General features: G+C 44.5%; 1 protein-coding gene across 2 annotated transcripts; it reads right to left on the bottom strand.

The window, feature by feature from the left end:
- Positions 1–61: 61 nt before the first annotated feature.
- Positions 62–24463, bottom strand: cdh15 (cadherin 15, type 1, M-cadherin (myotubule)). 2 transcript variants are annotated; one of them, XM_030377271.1, is made up of 14 exons: positions 24368–24463; positions 12024–12209; positions 11574–11729; positions 10595–10739; positions 9957–10138; positions 8041–8169; positions 7279–7464; positions 6065–6309; positions 4716–4852; positions 4090–4320; positions 3503–3742; positions 1861–2009; positions 1188–1370; positions 62–772 (listed from the first exon to the last, which is right to left on the bottom strand). In XM_030377271.1, exons 4-14 carry the CDS (start codon positions 10674–10676, stop codon positions 572–574), a joined length of 1965 nt encoding a protein of 654 aa, XP_030233131.1. In that variant the 5' UTR covers positions 10677–10739; positions 11574–11729; positions 12024–12209; positions 24368–24463; the 3' UTR covers positions 62–571. The 2 variants fall into 2 exon arrangements, with proteins under 2 accessions (XP_030233131.1, XP_030233130.1); XM_030377270.1 differs by lacking the exon at positions 24368–24463 and adding an exon at positions 21520–21779.
- Positions 24464–25002: the final 539 nt, after the last annotated feature.

The raw sequence follows: 25002 nt of genomic DNA, 5'->3' as shown, positions 1-25002 counted from the left end.
AATTTGTTAACTTTGAAAGTTTAAATTTAAAATCAACAGTGCAGATAACAAATCTAATATTACATTTATTCAGAAGAGAAAAAATCAAGAAAAACCCACTATGAAGTAAAATAATCTACTTTGATTATTTTACTTCATAGTGGGTTTTTCTTGATGTTTTGACTGATGCTGTAAACTTTCATAGATGGGAGTATTTATGATTAAAAAAAAAAGAAGGAAAAATACAGTTCAAAACAAAATCAATATGATCGAAACTCATGTATCTTACAAAATAATAATATAAAAACTGACACATTTAAAAGCTTCCTAATCCAGTGTGGTCTGTGATTGTCATGCAATTCACAAGATCTAACAACCTCAGACATGAACACTGCAACTCAAATCCTTGTTCCAAACTCATTTAGGCTCAGCATTCACCCTTAGCTTCTCTAATACTGCTTTTAACACTTCCCAGAGCCATCCGTAAAGCATCGGTGCGTATATTAAAAGGTGTTTTAAAGGGTCCCTATTATCTGTCAGGTGAGATGTTGATCAGCCAGCCCTTAAGTCTAAAGGGTCTGTGGCTCTCCCGCTAGCGTGGGTCGTACATGTTGGCCAGCTTTTTGAAGCGTGGGCCCCAGTCGTTGAGGTAGTCGTAGTCCTGGTCGCCGTCTGAGCACCCAGAGGCGATGGAGCTGAGGCTCCCGGCCAGCGAGCCCTCGCCCTCGTAGTCGTAGATCAGCGCCGTGTCGTAGGGCGGCACGTTGGGGTCGCGGTCGGCCGCCTCCAGACCCTGCCCGCACACAAGATGGAGTCAACAACCAGGATATGTTCTAATGTCTTGATACGCAGCGCTGTAGGCTCTTTTTACTAGGCTACTTTGGAGAAAAAAATATCTAAAAAATCTTAAACACTGGACTAGAACGTCAAGTACTTAATTAAAACAAATTGAAAGCTCACGCCCGTCAAGCCACTGAGTGCCGTAGTAGTAGAAAGGACACAACATTGTCCTGTGTTTATTCATATAACTGGTAATGAATGCCGCTGTGTTCTGCTCCAAGATGTTGGCAGTGCTGGAAGTAACATTGTGGCGCAATGAATGTGAGTGCTCTCATTGAAAATAATAGTTTCCATTTGATAGAACATTGTATGGTTGCATATGGCGTGACAGCGTGACCCTGTTTAGTGTTGAGAGCTCATTCTCTTACATCATTAATGTAGTCCTCAATGTCGGTGGGGTCAGCCGGGGGTCGTCGGGGGTAGGTGGGGGAAGGGAGGTTGTGGGGAGTGTCCTTCCGGAGCGGCTGCTTGCCCCGGGGGCCCACGCAGAAGGAGGGGACCGGGATGTGAGGAGCGTCGATGGGGCTCAGCAGGTCCAGGCTGTAGGCGTTCTAGGGGGAGAGGGGGGCAGTTGAACACAGCTCAGGATAATGCTGGAGATCCTATACCAGTTGGACTGCACTTTATAGGAGCAATGATGTGTTCTAAATTAAGTATAGTAGTCTTTTTATTAAGGGTGTCACAGCAAAAATACATGACAGTAATAGGATTAAGAATTATAATGTATAAAGTAATACGTTTATAGGCCTTAATCACAGATTCTGTGTCAAAAGGGTTCACAAGCCCCACATTATACGACTCGGCCTATTCCTAATCCTTCTGAAGGGTAGGGAGAAACCTTGGGGACGACCGCAGTAGATGCCTTCATTCTTTCCATAGGGGGGTCACCACTAGAAGTTCAATGTAAACATTATAGACTATATGCTACAGATGTTTGTGTGACTAAGGGTACTGAAGGGTCCAGTATGATCCTGTGAGTTCACGCAGGGGAGACTAATGTGCTGTCTTTCTGGGGGCTGGCAGGTATAAGCTTGGCCTCACCTCATCCTCCTCGCCCCCTCCCTGCTCGTCGTAGTTGAATACGTTGTCGCGCACGTCCTCCTGCGACTCCCCAACCAGCAGGGCGCTCTCCTTCTGCAGGTGGCGTCGTGAGGTGCAGCTGTTGATAGCCACCGCTAGCAGGAGAAGCACTGGAATACAGAGAACAATTTGAGAGTACAGTCAGGCTATGGAGACCTATAAGACTACAGCTAAGCAGCACTGGAGGACAGTGAACACTCTGAGAGTACAGTCCAGCTATGTACAGTGAACACTTTGAGAGTACAGTGAACACTTTGAGAGTACAGTGAACACTTTGAGACTACAGTCAGGCTATGGAGTCCTAGGAGACTACAGCACTGGAGTACAGAAAAGCAATATGAGACTATGGCCGAATCCTGTTTCTTTGCTCCAAGCAAAATCTCAGCCCTATGCCTCGCTGTTGCGTGTTCACGCAGCAGGGAGCTGTGTCCCGAAAGCCATTTTAAGGTAGGGTAAGGGGAGAGGGGGAGGGCTAACATTCCCTCAAAATTGAGATTTTTCGACGGGCAGCCTTGCAACGCTGCAGCTGTGACTTGCTCCCGCAATGCCTTGCGAGAAAATTTTAAATAATGAAAAATCCTAGGCAAGATGGCGGGAGAAAAGATGCTACAGGATCGAAAACCACAAATGTAAGTGCATTCTATGTTTATGATCATTAAATAAATGATGATGACCACCGCATTATCATTATGCCGTTTGAATGTTACATAGGCATTTTCTTTATAACAAGCACAACCACCAAAACTGGCCGTGGGCAGCCCGGCCGCAGGCATGGAATATGGAAAGCCAAGAGTGCCACAATCCGGCCCATGGGTTCAAATTCGAAATAAGCACAGAAATATAATTCCATAACTTTTAGTGAATAAGTATTCCATGTGACATAAGAATTGGGACTTCTTAAGTTACACATAAATGCACCCGTGGCAAAAAATCTACGTGAAACACAGACACACAGCGCAACAGTAAGTGCAAGGCTTCGCCGTGTAGCATTGCCTACATAAGGTCCAACAAGGACGATCAAATAGCAAATACCCTGTGATGAGAACCAGTATATCTCATAAAGAATATTCTCAGACAATGCCAAGGGATTGTATCTGTCCCGAAAGACCCTCTGTCTCCAGAGACCCCTGTACGATACGGGCTCCGAGCTTCACGGGAACACCCACAAAAGGTGACGCTATTGTCAAAGGAGGGGCTAGGAAGCTGCGCTTAACTTTAAGTAGCCGATCTAAACTGAAAGTCTTAGCTGATGACCTCCTCCCGACCAGGTTTGGTTGGCAGCATAAGTCACCATGGTGATACAGCGACGCTAAAAGAGAGCGACTTTCGTGTCAGCTAACCCAGTCCTTGAGCGCAACATACCTCGCTAAACCACTAATCGAGGTTCGTAGTATACCCCACAGGTCCCTTATTTCTCATAACAAAGCAATTGTAATTTTCAACAGCACACACACACAGCAATGTTCAAAGTTCTCAACTTGCTCTGCCTTTTCAACTAATAATATAATGGCCTAACATTAGCCTAAGAGAAATTTATTTTCCATTTTTTTAGCTTTTGAAGAAGGGCACAAGCTCATAAACACTACTTTCCCCAGTGACTCACAGAGCAGCAGGGCGATGGCTGCCATGACGATGATGAGAGCGATGAAGCTGATGCCCACGCTGGAGCCCAACATGGCTGCCGTCTCTGACCTGCACTGGGAAAAGGAGTCGCAGGCGCAGACGGTGACGTTGATCTGGGAAAAGGAGCCCAGGGCTGGGGACCCGGCGTCCATCACCTGCACGGTCACCGCGTACTGGCCCAGCTCCAGCTCTACCAGGGAGTGGAGCCGGGCGTGGGTCTCTGGGGGGAGGGGGGAGGAGAATAGAGGGGGGAATTCAGGAGCAGAATCAGTGGGGAGTTTTACCAAGTAAATGACTAGTTAGTCAATCAACAGTTGCTTTTATTCAATTAACCTACATTGAATACACTATTCACAGCAAATCACTTAGAATAAAAATAATCAGTGACAGATGCATTTCATTAAGAAGCTGGTAAGGGTAAGGGGCATCTTGCTCCAAGATGCCTACTGGGCAGACTGCAGACATTTGAACCCAGAACATTTCCACTGGGTTAGTAAAACAACCATCCACCCATGAGAAAATCCCACGCTAGCAGATAAAGAGCACAAGGTTTGTGTCGGGTCTCACTGTTGACTGGGACGATGGTCCAGTTGAGGGCCATCTGGTCCGGCAGCTCAAAGGCGAAGGGCTCTGCGTGCGGGGCTAGGTCCTCGTCCAGGGCCGTCAATAGGAGGGCGCTGTCGGGGTGGTGACTGTGGTGACACACGGTGCCACTGAGAGGAACCAGCTGGGGAGGATAGTCGTTGGTCTCCTTCAGCGTGATGAGCAGGGTGGCGCTGGTGTCCAGGCCTTCTGCATCTACGGTAAAGAACGTTTAAACAACATGTTTATAGTCCTTAACAGCAGCAGAGAACCGTAGCAACATGTAAACCACACATTTGTGGTTGTAAACAGCATTAAACAAGAGTAAACATTTAAACCACACGGCTGTAGTAGTAAACAACAGTAAACAACATTTAAACCACACAGTTGTAGTCATAAACAGCAGTGAACAAGAGTAAACAACATGTAAACCACACGGATGTAGTCTTAAACAAGAATAAACAACATGTAAACAAAAATAAATAACTGTTTGTAGTGTTCAACAAATGTAAATGACATGTAAACAGGAATGACTAACATGTAACAATAGTAAAAATCATGTAAACAAGAGTGAACCGCCGGATATAACCTCATGAATGGGTTCCACAAACCTGTTGCCCTTACAACAGCGTTGTAGACGCCGTTCCTGAGGTAGGTTGATCGGATGTTGAACGGTCTCCTGGCGCTGACGTCACCGGTCACTTTATTGATCTCCAACCACCTCTCAGGATCTCTGATGATGTCATATCTGAAAACAGTTCTTTCATTCATATACATTTGACCATGGCCAGGACAATCTCCATAGGGTAAACTGTACATGCATTGCTGTAGGAATTACAGTGCAGTCATCCTACACCTCCTGACGTTCCTGTAGCCTGGTCCTACCAGACTCTCGTACTTCGTTTAATTTGCGCAGAGAGTCTGGACCTACTCAATTGACAAACGTCAACTCACTTGAAGGCGGGTGTCTGTTGAAGTTTAAAACTATGGGATCTGCCCAGTGCCACTCTGGATCTACCATAACCAATCGCTAATGTTTGGCCGGGAATCAAACCGGCTGGCTGTAAACAAACCGGACGCAGCCAGGCTAACGTTCCTGTCTGTTGGGCCACAAATTCTCATTCTCACGCAGCCTCACTCCTCTTCCTCTTCTTCTTCTCTCTGGCAGTTGACCCCGTCCAATTCCTTGTCCTTCCATTGTCAGACAATGTAACATTGTGTTGTGCTCCAGCTATATATATGCTTGGCAGTTCATGGTTCATGAGATGCATCTTTGAGATATATCAGTAAACTGGTTGATCGTTGGTAAGTCAAGATTCACCTGGTAGCAATTTACCAATTCAGGACAGATTTAGAAAAGAAGTCTAATGGAAATGTATCGAAATATGCTTGACATATTATGACCACTTGTTCAACCATTTTGCATGTAAAGACTTATGCAATGAACTAATGCCTAAATATTGTGGGGATGAGACTATTCAATAGAGACCGATTACAAGACATTTTGATCAAAATGACATAAGCAAATGATATTGTAAGAAAGAGCAGAGAATTGTACGTAATCATTTGCATGAATGTACCAAAGCATTTGCAGTTTGTTAAAGTAAATGAGAAACTGATTTTTTGATGGGCAAAAGTGACACAATGAAGATTGAACAGATACTTTTGAGAATTTCAATTCTGATCTGAGAAATGTACCAAAGCAACTGAGAAAAACTTCTATAGTAAAACATATTTCAACAAACTTATGAGCACAATAAGTACGTAAAGTTTGTTGAATTTTATGTTATTACTATTACTACTATATATATAGAATAATTTCTCTGAATATTTTATCCCTAATAATCAATTGTTTTGGTTACATGTATCTTACATGTATGTATTTTCCCTTATCCTTTAGAGGGCTTATGGTGTAATGTGCTGCCTTTGAAGCTCTTTGAGACCAACAGCTGGGTGGTACCTCAGTCCCGTCTGGTCAGGGTCATAGGCCAGGTTGGTCTTCAGGATGGTCCCTGGCACCACAGACTCTGGGACCAGGATCTGGATGGGGTCTTCTCTGAAGCGCGGTGCCTCATTTTCATTCACCACAGTCACCACCACTGTAGCGCTGCTCACAGGAACGCTTGGGGCCTTGGAGCTGAGCAGGTTCCGATTAGCCACAGTAAGAACCAGGGTGTATTCTGATTGGCTCTCAAAGTCCAAAGGCTATGCAGGGAAAGTACAAATAATATATGAGAGAGTAGATAAAATCAACTATTGGCATCTATTAAATAAAATTATCTATTTCATATCATACAAGATAATGGAGCTATATGTTATAAAAGTAATCTACCATTGAACATTATACGTCATCAGAGATGAAGGTAAGGTGCTTAAGTCAGAATACTTGTTTCTCCAACAATTCTACATCCAGTTTGTTGTCCTTTGATATTTCTGTTTCAGGGCGCAATGTTTGCTGTTGATTGTGTGTATGATTCCCTAAACTCCGAATGGCAAACATTTTTTAAATAAATTTAACTTGATTCTAAGTAACCTAAATAGCTTCGTGATGGTTCAAAAAACGTCATGACCAGAGCTTGGATAAAACCAGGTCAGTTTGACATGGATGGTTTATAATTTGCAAAGAACTTGTTCCCCTTGTCATTGTCAACATAGAATGATTGTGCTTGTCTCATAGAAAATTATGCTGCACTCAGTCCATCTTTGCTCTTGTTAGCTCTGTGTTCTCAACATGGCAACCAGCATGAGCTTCAAGTCTGGGGAGGAGGAGGCGGTGGGATTTAGAATGCAGTACCCATTTCCACCGCTTGGTGTCATATTGTTACATAACGCACCTTTAAGTTTGGCCATTAAAACATAACATAATATTTGTAGTTTTAAGTTATATGTATTTTTAAAAAACACAGATAACTTCAAAAATACAATGAAAGTAGTATTCACACATGTATGAATGAAAGTGAGAGTAGTGAAAGGATGTCACAGGTGTCGCAGCTTGTAGCTCTTGGGGATAATTATAGCCTAACAACTGTGGCCTTGGCACACGTCCAGGCATTTAATCGCCAACACGAGTTATAGCGGGGGACGAAGTGTATGTCATCGATAGCATTCTGACAACCTGGCAAAAAACGAAAATGCATTCCCTGCTATTATGCGTTATCCCTCAGCTCGTAGTACCTTCACCAGCGTCAACACGCCCTGGTTGCTGAGCGGGTCCGTGTGGACGACGAAGTGCCCCCCGGGGTTGCCGCGGGTTAGGGTGTACTTTATCTCCCAGTTGCCGGTTCCAGGCTCATCTCGGTCTGTCGCGTTGACCCGGCACAGCTCGAAGTCTATCCTGTTTTCAACCGCTGATACATGGTACTGTAACCAAACAACAAACACAACACAATACGCAACACATCAGAAACAACACACAAAACATGGACATCAGATGAAAACTATATATACCAAAGCATAAGACACAAAACACAATAACCCAAAATACACACAGCTTCAAAGTATACTGAATACAGAACAGCAGGAGGACAGGTGGAGTTGGAGGATATGGGAGAGGAGAAGAAGAGGTGGACGGCAGGTGGAGGTGGAAGACAGGTGGTGGAGGAGAAGAGATAGAAGAGGACGACAGGTGGAGGTGGAGGAGGGGTGGAGGAGGAGGACAGGTAGGGGTAGTGGACCGATGGTGGAGGACAGGTAGAGGTGGAGGAGGAGGACAGATAGAGGTGGTGGACAGAGAGAGGAGGACAGGTAGAGGTGGAGGAGGAGGACAGATAGAGGTGGTGGACAGAGAGAGGAGGACAGGTAGAGGTGGAGGACAGGTGGAGGAGGAGGACAGGTAGAGGTGATGGACAGATGGAGAAGGAGGACAGGTGGATGACAGGTGGAGGTGGTGGACAGAGAGAGGAGGAGGACAAGTGTAAGACAGGTGTAGGATCTTACCATGCTGGGTCTGAACTGGGGGGCGTGGTTATTGATGTCAGTCACATGTATGATGGCCACACTCTCGCTGGTCAGTCCCATGCCGGACATGTCACCCACCTGTAGCTTCAGTCTGAAGCTCTTCACCACCTGTGACATAACACAGTTATTATTGGCCATTCATTTTGTATTGTAACAATTGTAACTAACTAATAATACCTACATCTTAATGTATTATCTCATAATAATTTTTTTATAGGTATAACAAAACAAAGCAAAATCCAAGAACCCCCTGGAACTGCATCCCCCTCTGGGGTATGGGGCCTTGTTGGGACCACCGTATTTTGTGAGATTTCGATGAGATGGTTGTGCCATTTTGCAAAACGTTTTGCAAAGGATTTTGCATGGAGGAGATTGTCGCTACGTGGCGAAGTTTGGCATATGTTGTGGTGAACAGCTTATGTACGCATCCTATATTTTTTAACTATCCGTCGACTCAACGGAGACGGCAAGGGCTGTGATTGGAAACAAAATAATTTCCGGAATCACTTTTCCCGGTTTGACTTGCACCTTATTTACCTTGTACATTGTTTTCTTTGCACATTAAGGACCAATAAAACATAAAATAAGATTTGAAAAGCTTTGGAAGTTTATATACAACACTATATTCATTGTTTGTAGTTAACATATAAGATCGATCGGGCGGCGTATCCGACATCCCGACGGAGAACTTCGAATGCTCGAGGGGTCTCCGTAGTTACGGAGTCGGATTACGGAGTAGGAGTAGTATACTCCTGTCGTCTATCATATCTCCCAGAGCAAGCACTCTATCAACTGCATCTGGACTTCAACACAAGTTTTCTCCACTAGACTGGGTGACCCCGCACATTCAGCCGGCGATTTGAGTTCGCCCTGCACAAGGGTCTGGAGAAGAGCAATACATTTCTTTCGGCAAGGCGGACCAGGACATACCCAAAGACATTCAGAAGATGGGTTGATTTATTTGTAGAATGTCACACAAAATACCAGGAACGTAATTTCTAGAGTTGAATCTGAACACAATTTATGTGTATGAGGACCATGACCGTCAAATTGCTAAAGACTATAGATCAAATCACTTCAATATTTAAATGTCAGTGACAGTAGAAGAAGCTGAACATTTTGATGCAACAAACTGTGTGTATATATAGTATCAAAACTGGGGGAACAGCAGAAGTTTACAAATTGTGAGCAGTGGATGGCATCTGCTCGCTGTTTGCCCTCTCTATCTCCTCTCTCTGTTCCTCCCCTCAGTTTCTCCTCTCTCTCTTCTCTTTTCTCCTGTCTCTCCGATATCCTACTCTTAGTTTGTCCTCTCTGTTCCTCCGCCGTCTCCCCTCTCCGTTTGCTCTCCCTCTATCCTTTCAGTTTGTCCTCTCTGTATCTCCTTTCTGCTTGTCTTCCTGTTTCCCTGTGCCTGTCCTCTCACTGTTTGCTCTCCTCCCTGTCTGTCCTCTCTGTTCAAACTCTCTTTGTTTGTCCTCTCCGTTTCTCCTCCCTGTCTGTCCTCTCAGTTCCTCCTCTCTCCGTTTGTCTTCTCTCTGTCTCTCCTCCCTGTCTGTCCTCTCTCTGTTCCTCCTCTCTCTGTCTTTCCTCCCTGTCTGCCCTCTCTCTGTTCCTCCTTTCTACGTTTGTCCTCTCTGTCTTTCCTCTCCCTCTGTCTGTCCTCTCTCAGATCCTCTTCTCTCTGTCTTTCCTCCCTGTCTGTCCTCTCTCTGTTCCTCTTCTCCTGACGTTGGACAAAAACTCTTCCGTCTAGCAAATATGAAACTCTATTAGAGATGCATAAATGCTATTTAGAGTTGCGTAAATGCCATTTTAGAAATGTAGGAGGTGTTTTAAAGCAGTTTACGTGCGTTTAGCCTCCTCTTAAGCCCTGATCGTGCCATCTGGTTTACCTCACGGTCGAAGCCGACATCTCGCGTGTAGATGGCGCCCGTCTCGTTGTTGATGCCGAACATGACCTTGGTGACGGCATCGCCTGGTTCGCTCTCCTGGCCGATGATGGAGTAGCTGAGAATAGCATTGTCCGTGGAGGGGTCGTCAGCATCGGTGGCCAACACCGACATCACCGACGTTCCTGTTATAGAGAAGGTAAGTTGTTGTATGGAAGGATGAGGTAAGGTACATTTATGATAAGGTAAATTAGAGTCAGGGGAGGTATGGTAATGTTAACGGTTATTGTTATGGTATGGTATGGTGAAGTGAGCTGACGTTCATTAGGAAAGTGTAAGGCTTAGTTACTTATGGTAAATTGAGGTTAGGTAGGTTTCCAGATTATTCATCATTCGTGCCTTACAGTAGAAGTCTTTAATGGCCGTGATACATTGAACTCAAGGCATCCTCAACTCTACTCAACGTAAGTAGGTTAAGTAAGGATGATAAGGGAAGACAAGGTTAATTAATTGAAGGTACGGTAAGGTAAGGTAAGGTTAGAGTACCCAATCAACCTAACCAGGATATGTTTAGAGAGGGAGGGGAGAGCCAGGCACCACAGAACAAGTGAGGTCCAGCCAGTATTCTAGCTGTGCCGTACCTGGGACCGAGAACTCTGACACAGAGCCAGTGAACTGGTTCTTGATGAAGGCGGGTCTGTTGTCATTCTGGTCCAGAACCATGATCTCTATGGTGGACGGGTTCTCCAACCTCTGCCCGCTGGGAGACAGGGCGAAGGCTTTCAACTAGACACACAAAAAACGAAGCACACAAACATACAGGCAGAAACACCAAGAGAATTAGAATCCCACATTTTCACGTTTGAACACAAACATGAAGACATTTGTATTCATATTTTAGGGATACATACATTGTTTCCTATGAATCTGTCTTTCGGTTTATTTGGCCATCTGTGCAATGAATAACATGGTTTCCAAAACATATGCTCCATGTGCTTGTAGAAACATTCAAGATGTTTGCTCCACATGGCAGAGAAGTGTCTCCCTGGTCGGCAATTAAGAGCCAAACATACTTCTGACCTCGCAAACTAACTGAGACGTCGGTCGGTTGCAGGCGAAGAAAACACCAAGCATGAGGTGGAAAGTTGTTTTGCACATTATTGTGCTCCTCTAGGAGATTGGAAGGGGGTTTCCACATTGGGTCAGTTTACAAGAGTTCCAATTAGAGTTTGCCTACCCATAATGTCTATAAACAGATCTGTTGGCAAGGGGACAAGCTTTTTTGTAATCAAAGCTGGTTTTCGTTTGTAGTCCGTTTGCAGGCCGTGTAGTATTGATCAATAACATTTGAGCGTTTCCTAGTGGCATGCAGGTAAACAGTCTGTGCTGTTGTACTGATTGGATTTATCGTCTGAAGACAATTCAGCTTTAATATCTGTTTATAAAGATTAGCCAAATTGGCTATCATTGGCTATCATCTGACATTTATATTTGTATTATTTATATTTGATGTTTGTCTGGATGTGAAACATCCAGAAGACAAACATCAAGATTGGCTTCCAATAACTGCTGTCCAGTCTTTTTTAAGGAGTGTTTTCATCTGACTTTAGTTCATCTCACCTTGAAACTTTTGTGCTTCTCTCGGTCAAGTGGATGCTTGCTCCGGATGATTCCGGTCTTCTCATCAATGTCAAACAGGTTCTTTGGCTCCTGGTCCACGCCGGGGCCCTCCAGCCGGTAGAAGACCTGACTAGTGAAGATCTTATCCGACTTGATCTGGACGGAGAACATCAGAGGAGGGCTGTTGGCTTACAGTGAGTTTGTGTTTAAATACCCCTTGTTGTTACCACTCAACCATTTCTAATGGATCAGTCTAGTTTTACAGTCAGGTCACGACAGGACTTCTTGAAACTAGAGTTGTCTCCATCTACTCCGTGCTTAAAGCTTGTTCATTTTTGGCTCCGTTCTGTTTGGTCATGGATTGTTGATTTGATTTTATACCAACGGCAGATTCAGTAGGAGAAAGGTTTGGAGCGTTGAGCCCTGATTGGTCTATGGTGGCCATCTTACCTGGACTAGGTCTTCAGGAACCTGTTTGCTGTTCTCCAGCACCCGGATCGGAGGGATGATCCAGTCCCTCTTGACCCGGGACAACCCTGGACTCTGAGGTATCCATGGGTTTAGAACAAGGAGTTCAGACTCTACTGTGTTGGGTTGAAGGTGGAGATCTGGTATCAGTGGATATTCAGTGGACCCCTATGGAAAATGAAACCGACTTTATTCATCCCTAATTTATGAAGAATACTGCATTGTAGAAAACATCATGGCTTATTATCATTCATTTCAACGCTTCATAATACAAATACGGAAGTATCCGACTTCTCTTCAACTTTACATATTTTTACCTTAAAGCAGCTGAATGGCTCAATGTCTTTGTTTTATATGGAACAAAGACAACTGGATGTAACGATACTAACACGGAAACTTCTCCAACCCCTTCATCTTGACATCAGAAAAACAAGACTGCCTGTGTACCCCTTCGTGCTCTCACATCAAAATAACTCTTTCACAGCAGAGATAACTAGACATCATATTGTATTGAAACACTGTGTTTGCATGTGCTCAATGGTGTCTGTCTGTCTGTCTGTCTGTCTGTCTGTCTGTCTGTCTGTCTGTCTGTCTGTCTGTCTGTCTGTCTGTCTGTCTGTCTGTCTGTCTGTCTGTCTGGACATGGGACAGGCTGTGGAACAGAGGTGATAGCTCTATTCAATAGCTTTTGAGGCCCTAAGCTTCTTCCTCTAATATGGAATCCATGCGGTTGGGGAGGGCAGGTCTGACCCTTTGGAATGGGAGATGGGGGTGAGGGTAGGGGAGGTGGTGGTGGTTGGGGATGTGGTTTAGAGTCATTCTGCTCAGGTTTCGCTGGCTATAAACATATTTGCTTTGATCTGCTATGATCTTGGTGTGAAATAATCTGAGGACAAGGAGAGGAAAACTGGTCAGCACACAAACACACATAACTCACCATGTCACGCTCTCACACACACAGGGCAGCTGTCGAGCATGGATTTAGTTCCTGTTTGCTCCCACCCAAGGCCTGCTCACAGATTCTCCTTTGTGCCTAACTCTGCACCTGACTCACTCCTGAGGCTCCTCTTACACACACACACACACACACACACACACACACACACACACACACACACACACACACACACACACACACACACACACACACACACACACACACACACACACACACACACACACACACACACGAAGGGATAGGCATATACACACACCCCAACACGTGCTTATGATGCTTTGAATTCTGTTCCCTTGGAATGTTTTACATTCAGCAAGTCTTCCAAACTCTCCATATCATCTACACAGCGCCATAAAGGGAAAATCCTACTGTGGATCAGATTTCAGGCGTTATTAATCCAAATCAAACACAACCAGGGCACCACCAAACAGAAAACCCATGTTTGGCTACCACTTACAGCTAGCATCTTACAGCTAACCGCCATCTGAGCAGGGCCATCATTTCAGGACTACACCAGAACTTCCTGGAGGCCCTGGTTCTGTCCTTGACAGCAGGGCTTAAAGCTGATCTTCTGGCATTCTGCAAGACACTACTGGGGCTATGCAGGCCATGCCTGGCATGCATGGGACCAGGAGAGGGGAGGAGGGGAGGAGGCTAATCTTAGACTGCCCCATATTCTCTGTGGTCCCTCTGGTCCTTACCCCGACTCATCTCATTCTCCTGTTGTCGGAACCCCGCTACAGGGGAACTCGGACAGTACGAGGCCTCCGCTGGCTGGAACCCCGCCACAAGGCGAATTCAGACTGTAAGATTCCTCCGCTGGCTGGAACCCCGCCACAAGGGGAACTCAGACGGTACGATTCCTCCGCTGGCTGGAAGCCCGCTACAAGGGGAACTCAGCGACTGCCGCTGGCCGGCAGTCGGTGGGAATTTCAAATCCCAATTCAAATGTTGTACATTTGTACCAATACACTGCACTAGGGTTAGGGTTACCCTTTCTCAAATATAGTTCACCCAGTGCATGGTTTCTGTTTGGCTGAAACTGGTTCCAGGAGATGTCAGTAGAAATGGTATCAATGGCCCCATTTGAAACCAATCATAACCCATATACTTTTGATTGCCCACACCACCAGCGAGGACAGTGCCGTCCCTGAGGTGGGGTTTGGCATCTTATTTTCCATTTAACCAAATCCTGAGGTGCCTCCAGCCAACCACCTAAGAAGGTTTGGTTATTTGATTTGGCCTCCTTTCATCGTGGCCTCACCCTGCGCCTGAGAGCTGACACCCAGCCACAGGAAGGGCACTCCGGTGGACTTAGGCCCAATCCCATTTCTACCCCTTAGCCCTTACCCCTTCCCCTTGTTTTGAAGGGGTAAGGGGAAGGGGTAAGGGGCAGAGATGGGATTGGGCCTTATTGTCCTACACCCAGCTCCACGTGAGTCCTTCCCTAGTCCTGACAGAGGCCACCTGATCGTGTTGCGTTACCAATTAGACCCGTATTACAGCTGGCTAGTTAGAGAGAGATAGAAACACACACAGAACCCGCCCGCTTTCAAAACTTTTCTGGGGAGAGAGGACCTGAGTGGGGACTTTGTAATGGGTGTCAGCATTATTGGGGAACCTATAGGAACTGAATGAGAACTTGGGCTTGAATACCTTGGTATCCTCTATAAATCTAGAATAATTGTATTACCTCATTCTTGTCTTAAAATTGATTATTGTCTATTAGTAGATGCATAATTGTCTATTAGTCTTATTATAAAATAATCTGTATTATCAATTGTATTATTAGTTTGGAGGGCATAATGGCAAGACATAAACACACACTAATCCATCCTGCAACAGACACACCAACTGAGGAACACACCAACCAACAAACACACCAGCTGCCTAGCTGCTTACGCAAGCCTAGTATTCATTTCTACTCAGAAGAGATTAAACTTCTTAAAAGTAGGCATGTATTGATTAGTTGGTTGGTGACAAACTATTAGGAGGATCGATAGTCAGCATAATACAAGAATGGTGCAGTGCATAAAATTAAGTGGCATCTAACGGAGCGGACTTGGTAGATGAAATAATATTCTTAGGTACATTTGATTTAGTGTATAAGCCCATGAAAAGGAGAATATTTGTGTTTACATTTCCTTCGAATAAGCTTTCTATAGCTACAAAGAGCCTATGATCTCTTTCACGGAGTTCGCCATGATCGTGCCCCCATTTTTCCAATGTTTTCCAACTGACAATCACTGCGAGCATGAGCTAACCTAAAACAGTAAAAACGGCACCTCAATGTGAAACAATTAAGTGTAATGTAAATAACTAAACAGAATAAAGAAATCTATCAAGGGAACCACATCACTCGACACTAAGCTAGTCAATGCTGTAGTTCATCATTTTGGAAGTACCTACTGGCACCTTACATGCCAGTACAGGCCACCCTAGCTTCTCCTATGTTGTTGGACAGGGCAGGGTGAGGATAATATATAGATAGGTATCAATGATCCTATCTAATGATCTATCCAGCATACATCTAGGTAGACACTCCCACTTGTGATGTCGCCAAAATGCAGGAAAAAGCAGATTTTCAAACGGCTTGTAATGGCTAATCACACTCACACCTGGAGGCATAATATCACCCCTTTAATAAAAAATGATACTCTTAACCAAATATTATGCTTTGACAGAATGCCTTGGTCTATTAACCTTGTGAGTGGAACTCCTATCTATCTATCTATCTATCTATCTATCTATCTATCTATATTTATTATCAAACTCTTCTTTTAATTTAGAACTTAAAGGCACTATCCTCATTGTTGAATGCAAGTCGCTTCGGACTAAAGGGTCAGCTTAATAAACGTTATGTTATGGAACAATATCTCGGCAGACGGATAATGCTATCAATTAATCCAATTGCCAAGTGATTTGAGCTCCTCCCCCTCCTCAGCTGCATCTGGAGGAAGGTGTGTGTGTTGAGAGCGGTCAGTGGACGACTCGACCACACATGGAAGTATCAGTAGGTCACACAGTTGGCCCGCCTAAATCTGGTCCGCTACACATTGTGTCAAATAGAGCTAGCATGCTCCCCTTATCTGGTTAGCTGGCTAGTGAATATAAGATCCTGCCCACAATTCGACTATTAAATGCAGGGCCAACTTCGGAATTAGACACCAAAGGACCGGTGTTGACGATCAATCTCGCCCTGCCGTCAGCTCAGTGGTCCACTCTTGGTTGACTGACACCATGTGGGGGAACACACATGAAGGAGCAGTTTAAGTGTTTTAAATTACAAGAAAGAAAATCATGGGTTAATGTTTGATTGTCATAAATTTAATCGAGTTAACTAGAAAAGACGCCTTGTTCCTTGTTACAGATCCGTAACAAGGAATGAGGCGTTTTTTCTTCACATTGGCTGTTGCCAAATTTACTTTGATTTAAATCTCCATCTCCCTCCCCCACACTACGTGAGTCAGGCTCAAACCATTTTGTCTTGAGCACCCCGAACTACAAAAGAGCTCAGCTCGCCATGCTAGCCAATCAACCAGGCCAATGCACCAACCGACAAGCTAGCCGCCTTACTGGTTTCTTAACAGTAGGCCTGCTAGGTCATGACTTCCCTTGAAGCTATTTTTGGGTGTATGGCTAAATCAGAATGCTAAAGAATGCAGAGTAAAGAATTGATTGGTTTATGGCACACTGCCACAACCTAAATAGGACATGGTAATAACAGACTTAAAAACTATTGAAATGTACATAATAGAATATTACCACAATTATTATCAATATCATATCATATTTCAGAATATCACATTTAGAGGAACACCAAGTCTAGCCAATTTTATTTATATAGCCCTTACTCAAAGTTACAGTCTCAAAGGGCTTAACAGGCAAAATCACCAGAGACCTAAATGGTTAACATTTACAATAATAAGAGGCAACTTCCTATATTGTACAAATTGTTTATGGCGGGTATGGTCGGGTGTGGAATGTAATTTGCGCTACTGTCGGGAACACGGGTCGGATGCGATTTTAAGTATTGCGGGTACAGGCGGGTGCAGGTTTGCTAAATAAGACCCGTGCAGGACTCTGACTGGCGCTGGCACACTAGCCAAAGGTCGGAAGCACGAGTCAATAGTTTCCGAGTTCAAATGCACGTAGGTCAAATCTTTCTCCTTTTCAAAGACGTTTACGCTCGATAATCTCTAGGACCCTGCCTTCCCCTCCACACATTAACCACTAACAGTGGCCATTCCCCATCCTTCTCACGCTCATTGGCCTGCTACAGATTCCGGATTTACTGACGCGCACCTTCCACGTTTAACGTGTCAAAATAAAAAAATAAAAGAGGGCAAACTTACTGGTCACCCATGCGTGACCAGATGTAAAATTCAGTCTCACAATCTCAAATTTTGGTCGTTAAGTGCGACCATCTGGTCACAGTCTGGAGCCCTGAACTTACTTTCATTGATGAGTTCAGCAACAGCTGGTGGTCAAATTGGTGTTCAGTGATCAGTTTGTCCCTAGTAAGGGTTTGTTTGGTGTTTGGTTGGTGTTGGGTGGATGTTGGTTGGTAGGTAGGGGTTTGGTCTGGGATTTTCTGCTATGGGAGCAGCTGGTGGCTCTTCCGCAACACGGATAAGCCAATGGGACCGATGGCTTCATAGAGCTGGCATCTGGCAACAGCTGCAGCTGCTGCCCATGCCTCTTACACACACATGTACGACATTATGCTACACTAAAAGCCTCCACCAAAATCATCCATACACAACACAAAACTACCCTACAACACAGCACTACACAAACAAAATACTAAACTACACCATGAAATACTACACTTTTGAAAACAACACAACAGACTTTACGTGTACCATTCAATGTTATGCTATTCATATTCGAAACTATACTAAGCACATTTTGTTAAACCAAACAACTTCCGGCTGACCTCTTTACGTCACTAGCAACAACAAACTCAGGCGGTATTCGAGAAAGATGTTTTCAGTAGACAGCTGTCAGTTAACTTGGGGTCCATGTCATTTCTCCAACGCTCCATTGTTCTGACCTTTCGGTCATATGCAGACTCGTCCGGCGGCGGAGCAGCTCCTCTGGTGGCGGAGTAGCTTCTCCGGCGGGAGTCCGCATACTGCAACAATGCCTTTCTACTCCATGTCGCGATTCAATCTGGACCTCAGAGAGTCAAAGCCAAAGTTACTTTCCCCCAATTCCTTCTCCACCATGGCCGAGATAACCCCCACTACGAGTCTTTACTTGTTGTTGTAGTACCAGAGAGTCGGAGAACCCGAGGCACTTTAAGATTCATAATATCAGAGAATATCCCCGTCAGTTCGGCCGCGGCGCAATGAATGAATGAAGATCGTAAACACGTCGGAAGAAATAAACATTTATTTTTGACAGATGTGCCCGAAGTTACTACTTTACCACCTTGTTGATGACCAACATTTAGGAAAACACGTACTTTAATTCAGCCTTGGGTGAAATCGAAGCGTAGTGTGTACTGAATGCATGTTGATGATGATACACTTCTTATAGGGGGTAACTACACTGGCACGACACCGGTTTCCTCCATCTTCTGAGCCACCTTTTTGAATAAATCGCCGCTTATCGTTTTCCGAGGGCGACTCTAACACGACTACCGTCTCCTTCTTCTGACTCATGGCCCCCGGAAAAGATCTCGAACACGCGCAGAACGCAAAATCTAATTCCAAGTCGATTGACCGTAAATATGCACGCTTACTGCTGTTATCAATCGAATAATCTAGGGGTCTTAATCCGACAATGAGAACCGTAGTCGATAAGGTGTGTATACATGCATCTTATTAGTCAAATCATAACCCAATAACCCGGACTAACCCAATGATTCGATTTTCTTGAGTCATTGACTCAATGACAATAAGGAGACAACTAAACTCTTTGCAGGAAGAGAACGGTGGAAACATGAGAGAAGAGAGGAGAATTTAAAAAAAGAATAGCTAGCGTTAACTAAAATAATGATTCAGGCGAAGAAGAGTTGAGATTGTAATGACATTAGGACAATATTCTGTTAGATCATGATGATTGATGACAATGATTTCAGTGCGAGACTTCTCCTTGAGCGAGACGAAATAAAAAGCAGACCTGATCAAGCAAAAGGTAGAGAAACTAGTTTTATTTATCTGTATGTGTCCTGACAGGGTATACTTGACCCAAACGATTACATTGCAGCCGAATTACGGTTGCAGCGTTCTAGCTCAATACTAGACGATTTCTAAAATTATTGTCCTTGTTAGTCCTTTAGACCCACAATGATTGAAAATAGGGTCCACGTCAAAGAATCATTTAAGGTCAGACCATAAAATATGGACATAGGGGCCTATTTTAACGGTCTGAAACGCAAGTGAGAAGCGCCAAGCGCAAGTAACTTTGTGGGCGGTTCTATGGCGATGTCGCTAGTTTACCGGCGCGAAAAATGACTCTGGCGCAAGTCTAAAAAGGGTTGGTCTGAAGTAGCCTCGTTACCCGTAGGTGTGGTTTGGGCGTAACGTGCAATAAACCAATGAGAGTGCCAGCTCCCATCCCCTTTAAGAGCCATGAGCGCATTTGGATCTGACGAGTTGATATTTTGACAGTGCGCATTTGAGTCCTCAAATAAATTTTGGCATGCATGTGTCGCCCCGTCAATATACATTGCCATGGACTGTATTATGCGTTACGTGTTTAGTTTGCGTGTGTTTAAACAGATGGACGCACACACGTGCGGCCGCATTCATTCATTATTTTACACATACACACGCGCGCGCCCGCATTCATTCATTCTTTTTAACACTCACTCGCGGTAAAACAATGTTTTCTCACGATCAAATACTCATCAATCCTAAAAGTTATGGGCATGTACACGATGTATGTGTCAAGAAAATATGTGTTTGCTGTACGGTGTTTGAAAATGCATTGATTTAAAACTACATCTTATTACCGCTGTAGCAGCTGTTCTTTCCCAAATAATTTACCAAGAATGTGTGGCTAGGTAGATGAGAGAAGCAAAGTGTATGCGCGAGGTGCACAAGCAACATTATGCATGCGCCCTTAAAATAGCATCTGAACAACACTCCACTGACTTTAAACACGGGGAGCCGAACCGCCCCTTGGGGCGCAAGATCATTCCCTAATTTACGACGCGTGGCGCAGGAGGGAAAAGAACGCTCTGCGCCAGTTGCAAACTAGCAACGACACATGCGCCAGTGATTAAGTCAATTGCGCCGAATGCAAGATAGGGCCCATAGTGTCTATGTTATCATCGTCTTCTTGGTCTGTCTTCTATTGAGCATTGAGATTTGGAGATTATTAATTAATATTCCATCCTTAACACACCCTGCAGCCATACCCCAAACAACCGATAGGAAATACATGCTAGTGTCTTTCGTCTGAGATTGGCAGGCCTCAGTGTGACTAACCGGCTCTTCCCACCACACGGCAGTCAGTTCACAATGGAGTTTGCTTTATATACAGGCAAGAAGGGGTGTAACAGACACACTGGCCTGATTGAAACGATGGCAGATGGGATGTGAAACTCCTTATATCAAACATTAGCCCACAAATTAAACACCAAACACAATGACATACATAGCACACACACCACTTGTGTGGTGGGTGGAGTGTGACACACACACTAAGAGCATGGTCTGTGTTGCATCAGTAGTCCAAACAGATAGGAGTGTGCAATGCATGTTATTGAGAGATGGTGTGTTTAATATATATGTAACATGGTCATCAATGTAAGTTCTCATAATGGTGTGATGATAGACAGCTAACAAGCTCCCTGGCCACTTTCTCTCACACACACACACACACACACACACACACACACACACACACACACACACACACACACACACACACACACACACACACACACACACACACACACACACACACACACACACACACACACACACACACACTTTCTGCATGCTCTCCATATCTCTCGCTCACGATATGTCTAATAAAGGTGCTGAAATACTCTCCCCCTCTCTCTCATATTCTTACGGTGATGGAACACCAATCTCTGCCGCCAATGTGGAGGACGATGGCTTAGCATTGGGTTCAATAGCAGAGGCACTGGCCCACCACCACAGCTAACAGATATGTTCCAAACATACTTTTGAGTCTAATTTAAAAATAATATGGTTCTGTGCTCTGGCCAGATGTCTTACTAAACACCTCAGGTTATTTACAAAGCCTTTCATCCCACTTACATTCTTAGAGGGTCTCCATAGACACACTTCCAATCAGTTTAGGAGTTTAGGACGCCCCTCCCACCCTTGCCCTCAGACCAAGAACCCCAAATAACCCAATGGGGACAGAGAGCAGTCTCGAACAGAGACACAAGAGGGGTGGAATAACACCACCCACCGTTTCCTCAGCATAGAAACATAACCTAGTCCCGCACTTTGACAGGTTTCTTATAAACAACTTGGGACTGTTACTATCAAACGTCAACAATCACTTGAACTATACGAGGACTCTTCCTACCTGGCAGAGCACAGCGCAGAGCGGGAAGCACAGCATCAAGGACCACAAGGCCATCTTCTGAACGTCGAGCCTCTGTAGAGCACCAGGGATATGATGTCCTGAAGACCGCTCTATGGAGAGATCTCACACTCAATGCCCTCTCTCTCTCTCCAGACTCTTATCTCTCTTTCTGTCAATCTCCTTCTCTCGCTATGTCTCTCTGACCGTTTGTGTCTCTCATTCCAAATGTGGGGGCCTCATAGCTCCACCCTCTTTCTCCCCCTCCCCATAGGGGTAGTGGGCTGTAGGGGTTAATATTTCAGCCCCCCTGTCCTCCCAAATACCCCAGCACATGTGCTGTCAGTCAAAGGCCAATGAGAGGCAGAGGAGACAGAGGGAAGGAAAGAGAGAGAGAGAAAAGGAGAAATAGTGGGGATGACAGAGAAAGGGGGGGGGGGGGAGAGAGATGGCAGGGAGAGAGAGAAGGAGAGAGATATAATGGGACGAGGGAAAAAGACTAATGGGAGCTGTGAACAGAAGCAGGACAGCTGGTTTTAGGAGAGAGCGATCTAGTGTGCTGCTGAAGGAAGGTGAGGAGTCTGCTCCCTCGTTCTCCTTCTAGGCATTGAGTTCGGAAACACATGGAACCCAACAGGATCTACACCACCATTCCCACTCGGACCCCAGTGACTCCTGGTGTCTACTGGGCCCACAGGCCCACAGAACAACGGAACCAACACCTAGAGACACGATGAGGACTTGGCTCCAACGCATTACAGGGTTTTCCCCAGGAAACCCACTGGCTGCAGCTGAGAACTCTGTGTGCACACAAAGACTGCAGCCCCTCTCTTGCTCATGTGTCATTGTGCAGGAACCTCTGTCCTAATGTCTTCCCAGTACATCCAGCCAACAGTTGTTCTGTCCAGCCACCACTCTGTCTAATTATCTGTCTGATGTATTTCTGTTGGTCTGTCTGTACAGGTTTCATTACACAGGCTGCCTCTGTCTGTACAGCCCTCCGACAATGCGCCTGTCTGTTCAGCCACCTTTTAGTATCTGTCCAAACATTTATCTTGCCGACTTTCTAGGATCGGTCATGTTGTCTGTCCCACCATCCAGCTGTTCATCGCTAGATTGACCTCTCTCCGCTTATTTGAAACAGTTTGTCCGAAGACTTCAGATGGGAGCTGTAGGCTGGTATATTTAGAGGTGGAAACAACGACAAGGTTGGCAAAGAAACATACAATCTCCCCGTGTTTAAAGCCACACCATGCCTGGTACATTATTTTAGGAGATCACAATTGGTTAAGAAACAAAACAACCAGAGGTGTATTCCAGTGATGAGAAAAGCACGTTGATTTGGAGGAAAGGGTAAGGCTAAACGAAAATATAGCTTGGGTAGGGTTCTCAAAAAGAGTTTGGGTTCTAAAAGAAAATAATCTAAATGGAAATGCCGTTGCAAGGCATTAAATGAACCAACCTCTCAGCTAGAGCGAGAACCCGCTTAAAACACGCCAACAAGCTAGCTGCCATCATGCCTCCAATCTTAACAGAGTCAACAGACGGGTTACAAACATGCTTTCAGGTTACAGCTCCCTGGGGAAAACATGAGAGAAGAGTGTGTGTGTGTGTGTGTGTGTGTGTGTGTGTGTGTGTGTGTGTGTGTGTGTGTGTGTGTGTGTGTGAATGTCCCTCTCACACGCACCCTCTCAGCAAATCCTCTCTGAGGTCAGAGGTCAGTGGGGATCCCTGATAGGTAAACATCCTCAGATATTCAGCGTATGTGGTCCTCAGCAGCCAACACATAGAGACACAGGAGGCTGGAGTATGGCACAAAGAATGACCAATCGGAAGAAAGAACAGACTGACAAGTTGGAGGCAAGAATGAGCTGACCAATAGGATGATCTGACTAACTAGAATAGACTGATCAAAAGGAGGATAAGAAAGATAGACTGGAAAAACAGACAGGATGTTAAGATAGGACCAATTGAAAGATAGAGTTGACTGGGCTAAACAATCGGTAGCAGGAATAAACTGACCAATAGGATGCAAGACTGCACCATATTAAAGGTTTTTTATTGAATGTTTTTCATTAAACTTTTTTTTTTAAGTAATCTGCCATCTTCTAAATGGCTATTTCCGTTTCATTCAACTTTGGCTGCAGTGACCCCTGTATTTCCTTCCCATGATGAATACAAAGTTACGTAATCTTAACCTTTCTAACCTTATCTCATCCCATCTCTTATCATATATATTACCGGGGTAATGGTTGCACCGGATAGACTGAACAACAGAAAGGTAGACTGGTGAATACAGTTTAGACCAGTTATTGTTGAATGAGTTAGCTTTCGACATAAGCAGCTTTTGACATAAGCAGCTAGCTTGCATGTTGGAACTAATTAGACTTAAGACTAACCAGCTAGCTAGCTTGGTTGAATAAATAAGACTTTAGAGTCAGACTAGCAGCTAGCTAGCATGTTAATGCCCAGTGTGAGTTTATTTACAGACCTTTAAGTTCTTGAGGGAACTAGAATGTAGTGTGGGGAGAAAATTGGGCCACTGATTCAGAAATGGAGTGACAGTGGGCACAGAAAAAGAAAGAGCAAAAGAAAGATACAAAGAGAGAGAGAGAGAGAGAGAGAGAGAGAGAGAGAGAGAGAGAGAGAGAGAGAGAGAGAGAGAGAGAGAGAGAGAGAGAGAGAGAGAGAATAGGACTCACAGATTTAGATGGATAGATAGAAAAGGAAACATAAAAATAGAGAAATAACAGGATACATAAAGGCAGAGAGAGTGAGAGACACACATTTATAAGTTAGGGTATGATCGGGTTAGAGAGTGTTCTGTTTTAAAGGGCTGGGTCTTCCACACCTGTTGTCTTTCTTCAGGCGAACAGCTGTCAGGAGCTGTGGGCTAGACTCGGCTCAACAACCACGTCCCCCCGGCCCGTCACAGGAAACACATACACACACAGGAAACACATAATGTATGAGCTGCAGGACTGGGAAATCCATCCTAAAGAGATTTAACTGGGTCTTGTATAGAAAAATAAGTCATGTTTGACAATCAATGATGTCATGTCTGTGTGTCATCGACAGGAAGTGGGAAAATGCTAACATGCAATATATTTCTTTAAATACTTATGTTCTTAATAATTACCATATACTCCGTATTTTCCCATTCCATTTCCCAACTTCTTGTTTTGTTTTAAGAAGTTGAAGTTTATTTAAATACACAGATTATCTCACACAAAAGGATAGGACTTGCCTTAGCTATCAAGTCTTACAATTCATTCAATATGAAGCCCTAGATATGTCATAAAAAGTGTTACAAAAAAAATGCCATCAACTGTGTTCGTTAGGGTGGCTAATCACGTCCACATCAAGCTTTATGCCTGCTGGACCTTAGAAGCCGAAGAAGATGTACCGGAGTCAACAGAGCTACATTTAAAAAGTAAAAATTTCCATCTGAATCTCAATTACATTCTGATTAAATGTAATTGACCA

The sequence above is a fragment of the Gadus morhua genome, chromosome 14 (assembly GCF_902167405.1).
Source record: "Gadus morhua chromosome 14, gadMor3.0, whole genome shotgun sequence".
NCBI lineage: Eukaryota > Metazoa > Chordata > Actinopteri > Gadiformes > Gadidae > Gadus > Gadus morhua.
The sequence above is the reverse complement of the archived record's forward strand: the minus strand, read 5'-3'. Positions and strand labels throughout refer to the sequence as shown.

Coding starts and splice junctions, on each gene's coding strand:
- cdh15 (XM_030377270.1), bottom strand. CDS start 21,573: ATGGCCTTGTGGTCCTTGATGCTGTGCTTCCCGCTCTGCGCTGTGCTC. Junction 4,853..6,064: donor CCTGACCAGACGGGACTGAG/GTACCACCCAGC, acceptor AACTGTTTTCAG/ATATGACATCATCAGAGATC. Junction 2,010..3,502: donor AGCCATCGCCCTGCTGCTCT/GTGAGTCACTGG, acceptor TCTGTATTCCAG/TGCTTCTCCTGCTAGCGGTG.